At 42.1% G+C, this 7,746-nt stretch overlaps 1 protein-coding gene across 1 annotated transcript; it reads right to left on the bottom strand.

The window, feature by feature from the left end:
* Positions 1–258: 258 nt before the first annotated feature.
* SAP30 (Sin3A associated protein 30) lies at positions 259–6,802 on the bottom strand. The gene is given in 4 exon segments (NM_001266332.1): positions 259–573; positions 3,750–3,848; positions 4,276–4,401; positions 6,267–6,802. Coding segments are annotated over 4 exon segments (663 nt in total). The 5' UTR covers positions 6,582–6,802; the 3' UTR covers positions 259–450.
* Between the last annotated feature and the right edge of the window lie 944 nt (positions 6,803–7,746).

Raw genomic sequence — 7,746 nt, 5'->3', positions numbered from 1 at the left:
ATAAAGCACTTAAAAAAAATAATGCTATTTAAAATATCTTCAATTCCAAGTCAGATTGTCCCAGAGAATGCAAATGTGCTACATTTGTTACTTCTCCTTACCCTGTTAATTTCTTGGAAGTTTACAAAAAAAAAAAAAAGGGGGTTATAAAATGAAGGACTTTACATTAAAATATCAATACTGATCTCTAAGTCAGTTTAAAAGAAAAATCAAGTTTCACAAAATAAATACACTGAAGCAACTATAATAGTAATAACCTTTATTTAAAATAGTTTTTAATTTAGGAAAGCTCATTTTACATGAGTTTCCAACTAATTATTAGAGTCAGAAACAAAGAAAATAAAATCAGAGAAAATCCTCTGTAGAAAAAATACACAAAGAACATTTCTACATGTGAAAAAACAGTAAACAGTGTTATCATCCAAGTTATTAGTCTCAATTCCACGTCTCCTAGTGAACACCACTATCAACCTTGACATCTGATTTGTTCTTGTCATTCTTCACTGAGTAGATGAAATATGTTAAGGTGTCTTTTTCATTCACTGGAATAGACCTAAAGTGGCAACCAACTATCTATAAAGAAAAAAAAAAAAATTAAGGAAATTAAATTTTAGATATAACAGGTTTCATAAACTAGGTAAAAAATACGGTTTCATCCAAAGAAAAAATCTATGTGATAAGAGCTATTTCCTTTAAAAATTATATTTAAGAAAATACCAACAGGACAAAAAGCATTTAAGAATAAAATGTTATGAACAAGAGATAATGTGATTTCAAAGGACCTTTTGGCTCACTCAATTTACTATACATTGATTAGAAAATACATTTTCCTTTTATTTATTTTAAATTTTATAATTGGGCCAGGAGTGGTGGCTCACACCTGTAATCCCAGCACTTTGGGAGGCGGAGGTAGGGGGATCACTTGAGCCCAGGAGTTCAAGACCAGCCTGCGCAACATGACAAAACCCCATCTCTACCAAAAAAAAATACAAAAATTAAGTAGGCGTGGTGGTGTACACCTGTAATCCTAGCTATTCAGAAGGCTGAGATGGGAGGATTGCTTGAACCCAGAAGGTGGAGGTTGCAGTGAGCTGAGATCACGCCACTGGACTCCAGCCTGGGTGACAGAGCAAGACTCTGTCTCAAAAAAGATAAATAAGATAAAAATAATAAATTTTATAATTGGAATCTAGAGTAGGGAATACATGTTTTTACTTTTAAACTTTAAATGAGATAAAACAGATGTAAGAGACCACATGCATCATTAAACCTGCAATGGTTTAGACCCTACTGATAGAAAAAGAAGTATGAAGTTGAAAACTTTTGGTAGTAATCAACAATAACATATAAATTATTTGCTGCAAATTACATTCATTCATTCGTATCTTGGTAGCATTCTTTGGTTAAGGTTCCTTGAAAATTTTTCTGAATAAAAATTGTGAATGGAAATGAGAGGAGAAAGAGGGATGTTCAATGAAGGATGTTTACCTGCTTCCTTGCCTTTTCATTGTGCTAATGTAATATGCATACTACAATTACGAATAGAAGATTAATAGACTTACCTGAGGTGCTGACAAGCATATTTAGATTCCAGAAAATAGAATTTCTTAAGAAAAAAGTTCATCCACACAACAATTACGAGACTTAAGACTTAGTCATACAACCCTGGAATCCCTTAAAACAGTGGTCCCCAACCTTTTTGGCACCAGAGATCGATTTCACGGAAGGCAATTTTTGCACAGATTGGGGGTGGGGGAGTTGGTTTTGGTATGAAATTGTTCCACCTCAGATCATCAGGCATTAGATTCTTATAACAAGCGTACAACCTAGATCCCTCACATGTGCACTTCACACGTGGTTTTGGACTCCTGTGAGAATCTAATGCTACGGCTGATCTGACAGGAGGCGGAGCTCAGGCAGTAATTCTTGCTAGCTGGTGCTCACCTCCTGCTCTGTGGACCTGTTCCTAACAGGCCATCAACCAGTACCAGTCCATGGCCCCGGGGTTGGGGACCCCTGTCTTAAAATATATGTACTACATCTGCACATTTCCACATTCCTTAACCTGTTAATAACTGCATTTCTGATTAAGTAAAATATAACACTCATGGCTATCTCTTATGTATAAAAAAGAAAATAGCTCTAGAAATAATATAACTGTTCTTAGAAGGTCAGTTTATCAAAAATTTCAGGTTTAATTTATACCTAAATGTAACATTTAAAATAATTAGTTCTTTGGTTCTCATTTGTTCCAAAACAGGGGTGCCTTCACTCCATTAGTACCTACTGAAATATTTCATCATGGTGGGCAAGATCTATATTTACGTTACATAATGTATTGTACAACCCCAAAAGAACTTGATCTTTTAAATCAAAATTAAAGAAAAATTAATTAGATCCGTGTTGCCTAACCAAGGATAAGAAATTTTAGCTAAATAGTTAATGTATTAGATTTTAACAATGTTAAAAAGCGTTCCATCAGATAAATGTAACTTCTATTCATATTTCATTTTATTCAATGAAATGTTGTACATTTTAGAAAATGTTGGGTAACTACTAAATCCATGCAAAGAATATGAGAAAACCGATTTATATATCTACACTTCTATTTTGTCTAGTAGGCTAAATTTTCTTTTTTAGAGATGGAGTGTTGCTATGTTGCCCATGGTGACTCAAACTCCTAGGATTAATCAATCCTCCTGAGTAGCTGCAAGCAAAAATTTTAAATATGATTAAAATATAAATATATCAATCTATAAGCATCTTAATAAGATGCACAGACTTCTTGGTTCTATTATATCCTGAGAACATATGCATACTCCATTAACTTTCACAACTCACTGACTAACTAGAAGTCCTCTGTCAAAGCAAACTACAAGTAAAAGATTGGGTAAAAGAAAAGCTTTTGCCTCTTCTAGATGTGAAGAAAACATAGATGTCTCTAATAAAACTAACATCAACAAGGACCAATTTTGAAATAGTTAAGTCAGCAAATTATAAAAATACTGTTTAGGGGCTGATTTGTAGGCCTACTCCACCACTTTAAAATATAAATTTTAATAAGGACATTAAAGCTTGCTAATTAAATTTATTATGCCTCAATTAGATGCTCAAACATTTACTGGTTAAATGGAGTTTTAAAACTAATAGATTTCTAAAGTGAGGATTAAAAAAAACTCTCATTCAACATTTTGAGGGCCAGGCACGGTGGCTCACACTGCTGATCCCAGCACTCTGGTAGGCTGAGGTGGGCGGATCACTTGAAGTCAGGAATTTGAGACAAGTCTGGCCAACATGGTGAAACCCCATCTCTACTAAAGATATTACACAAAAATCAGCCTGGTGTGGTGGTGCACACCTGAAGTCCCAGCTGCTTGGGAGGCTGAGGCTGGAGAATTGCTTGAACCTGGGAGGTAGAGGTTGCCATGAGCCGAGATCGTGCCACTGCACTCCAGCCTGGGTGACAGAGCGAGACTTTGTCTCAAAAAACAAACAACACATTTTGAAAGCCAGTATCAGAAGGTGCTGTACACAACCTGCTGAGTAGTCATTACAAAAAGGAATTTCCTAAGTGGCTGACAAACATTTCTAGACAACTAGATTCTTCCACAATAGATTTTTTAACATTGTTCTTTCTAAATAAAATGTACTGTTAAATGTACTGTTACATATACTACATTAATACTTTCATTAGCATTTAACAGCCTCTCGGTTGTGCATAGTTCAAATAGTTTAAAAATCATATATACCTCAACAAGCTGTGCTTTATTAAGTCCTGGTCTGGTTGGTAGCTTGAAGTGTCTTTTGTATCTCCTAAGTGTATTTACTTGTAATTGGTATAAATCAACCTAGAAAAAATTAACATGCATAAATTAGTTCATACAATTTGTGGAAAATTTATCATCGATATGTATAATAACAAACATTTTAACTTCAGCACAATAAAAATTTACTTCCAAAATCAAAAAAATTATTTAAAAAATTTACATAATCAAACCTATAAATTATTAAACAGTTTAATCTTTTGGGGATTAATAATATAAACTGAGGTCAAAAAAGAGTAAGTTATGTGACAACAGAGCCGCAAAAATTGTCAATTTAAAATGTAACAATTCAAACTGTGTAAATGCATGACAACTGGCTATATTTAATTTTGCTTTCATTTTCAGATTTCTCAAATGTTTTAAACACTTAAAAGATTGTTCATATCTTTTTATAAAGGTTTCAGAATGCACTACTTAGGATTTATATTAAGCATAAAAAACTTCCATTTACCTCTGGGGTATCAATATCTTGAACAGGTGAATCACCTCCATCATCATCACTCCCTTTTCTCTTTCTTCTGTTTCGAACACTCTGAATTAAGTTTTTATGATAATCACATATGTAAAGATGCCTTGCCTGAAACAGAAAAGTTTCACACACTGCTAATGATTACAGTAAAATGTGTCTATGTATTAGTAAAACACATATGCCACAGATAGTAAAAATAAAGACAGTCAAGATGGCCATTGTTAACACAATGAAATATTTATACATTTAAATCCTAAACCCTGTTAAAACATAAGAAGTCTGGAATACTGTTAAAAGGATGGTGGATGGGGAAGGAGGGGTTGGTTCCATTTGGGGAAGGGGTGAAGGGAGGGAGGGAGAGGAGAATGAGAAATTCCAACCCTCTGGGTTTTGGCATCAAATTGCAGTGAGGGGCCGGGCGCGGTGGCTCACGCCTGTAATCCCAGCACCTCTTGAGCTCAGGAGTTCCACACAAGCCTGGCCAAAATGGTGAAATCCCGTCTCTACTAAAAATACAAAAAATTGGGCGGGCGTGGTGGCACTAGTCTGTAATCCTAGCTACTCAGGAGGCTACCGCAGGAGAATCACTTGAACCTGGTGGGTGGAGGTTGCAGTGAGCTGAGATCGCGCCACTGCACTCCAGCCTGGGCAACAGAGTGAGACTTTGTCTCACATAAATAAATAAATAAATAAATAGCAGTGAGGATGACATGAATTAGTTCATGTTGAATTTTTAACTGTTAAGGGGAAAGATGATGCTGCCCACTTTTGCTACTTGACAGTACTTTCTCTACTTAAAGAAGAGCATATTTTTGTAACATAATGTATGCTTTCCAGTCTTTCCAACTGAATGCCCAAATTATATTCCGGATACAAAACCATCCGTTTTTACAAATGAGCTATCGACTTCATAACTATATTTAAATTTCAGTTATCAACTTTTCTGAATATTAAATTAAATCAATGTATTTATTTATAACACATTTTCCCAAAGCAATCTGAAATTATGCAAGTTCACCTGAAAAGTTTCTCACGGATAACACTGAAAACTGTTTAAACGGGCAAAAAAGTATCACAAATAAACTTTTCAAAAACTTTAATTACACACACTCCTGCGAACTGTAGACTAACATTTGAAACAAATACGGACTGAGCTAACAGGCTTTTACATTTACTTCGAAGCCAAGCGCAAGATAAAAATACGCAGGACTTGTGGTAGGTTCTTGATACCATGTTATTCATTTACCGCTAGCCAGATCTCCCAAAAGTAGCAACGGCTGTTAGATGGTCAAACGAAAAGACGCGCAGGAGGAGGAAAAAAGAAATCCTGATGGCTGCCAAGGGGATGGCAAAACCGCAGAGGCTACGTGCTCCCCACCATCGGAGCAGCTGCCCTCGGAGCTGACAGCGCAAACGCCGTTTACAGCCCCGGCTCACTGCCAGGCGGCGGGCGAGCTCGGCTTCCCTCTCACTCCGCTCCGGAGGAGACGGAGCACAGAAAGGAACAGGATCTTCCTTGATCGCGAAGGTCCTCCACTTTCCCCTAGACCAGGGGAGTTAGCACCGCCTGGGGCCAAACACCAGCTTGGGCAGCGAAACAAAGGCGCCTCCATTCCAGAAGAGCTGCCGGGCTGCAAGAAAACTACTCTGGGCCCTCGGTCCGGCGGTCCCCTTTGTTTCGTGTCCTGGTCGCAGAGGAGAAGGAAGAGGGAAGACAGTGCGCGGGAGAGTCGCAGGCAGCGGGAGGCTGGGGGCAGGGTGGGAAAGAAAAGGGGAACGACAGCGTGCGTGTTGTGTGTGTGTTGGGGTGGCGGTCGGAGTTGCAGCGACTTTGTTATTTGCTTCCAAACACAGACTCCACGAGACCGCACTGCAGCCAGGTCTGGGAGACCCCGCCGACAATCCGTGCCTTTGCCCGACTCCTGGGGCCCCACCAGGGGACAGGAGGGCAGGGCGATCCCGCGGTTACTTACGCTCTTATCCAGCTCGATCTTCACCTTCTTCTGGGAGATGCTCTTCTGGATCCTCTTGCTGAAGCTGGCGTTGCCTGCCGCCCGGCCGCAGCGCTCACCATCCTCCCGCAGGCAGCACAGTTGCCCTGGGCCCGGCCCGGCCGCCCCCGGGGGCCCAGCCACTGAGACCGTCCCCGCGCCCGGCACCTCAGCCCCGGCGCCCGCGCCAGTCCCGTTCCCCGCGGAGGCGGCGGCGGCCGCGGCAGCGACTACGGCGGCCACTGCAGCGGCCGCATCTCCGCCGCGGCTCATCTCGTCAGGCGTGAAGCCGTTCATGTCTCCGAGCTCCCGAGCGCCGGCGCTGACACAAATCCCCTCTCTCCTGGCCGCTCCGCCTCTCTCCGCTCCGGCAGCGGCAATTCACTCTGTACACCAAGTTAGCGGCACGGTCAAACACCAACCGTCCCGGGCCTGCTGGTCTCTGCTGGCCCCGGAACAGTGGACAGTGCTGAGGGCCCGGACGCAGACTCTAGCGTCTTCTGGAGCCGGGACCCCGCTCACTGTCACATGGGGACTTCAGCAGTTGGACCGCTACGCCTCCGCCTCCCTCCGGCCCCCGGGACTGCGCAAGCGCGACGCGCCCCCTCCCGTCCCGCCCCTTTCTTTCAAACGCGCGGCCCCATGGGAATTGTAGTTGTCTGCTACGGAGTCAACCTGAGCTCCGCCCTGACCCTTCGCCCTGCGAGATGGAGGAACTACTAATCCTAGCATGCATAGCGCGGCCACGGACCCACTTTTTTTTTTTTTTTCAGTACCGGGAAAACAGGAGCGTGTGATTGGGGTTTACAGTGTTTTCTCTCTCTCTGTCTCTAGGGAAGTCGGGCTGTGTTTAGCTGCTGGGATTTCGTAGAATTGGGTTTCAGAGAAGTTACTCGATTCCTGAGGCGAAACATAAAGGGATGGGAGTGGTGTGGGAAGTGAGCGTGTGCGGAAAAAAAAGTTTCGAGGCCGTTTCGCATTTGTGGAAACACAGCTTTTGGTGTGACCGCGCTTTTGTGGGAAACCCAAACCAAGGAGAACTCAGGAGAATTGGCGCTCTTCGGTCCTGGAGGTTCCGCAGCTAACATCCCGGCTTGACCAACTATCGAGGCAGCAAATTAGTAGGGCACCTCCTGGGAGGAAAACGCCCATCCTGACTTTTCAACTGTGACAGGTCCCCCTCACAAACGCCTCGCGGGGGGCAGGGGGGCGTTTCTAAACCCTTGCATGTTCCTACAAGGGAAATGTGTTTATTCTTGGACGCACGGAGTTGGCCGCCTCCTGAGGTGGAGTACGGACCAGCTGACAACAGGGCTCCTTTTCACCTCCACGCCCAACCTTTTCCATTTCTCCTCAAACGGTTTTGGAGAAGGGCGGAGTCGTATCATTTTAAAGGAGACTTGGAACCTCACCAATACAAACGCTGCTCGACTGTTCCCAGAAACTTCCCTGCATTAGCTCT

Source organism: Macaca mulatta, chromosome 5 (assembly GCF_049350105.2).
Source record: "Macaca mulatta isolate MMU2019108-1 chromosome 5, T2T-MMU8v2.0, whole genome shotgun sequence".
Lineage (NCBI taxonomy): Eukaryota > Metazoa > Chordata > Mammalia > Primates > Cercopithecidae > Macaca > Macaca mulatta.
The sequence above is the reverse complement of the archived record's forward strand: the minus strand, read 5'-3'. Positions and strand labels throughout refer to the sequence as shown.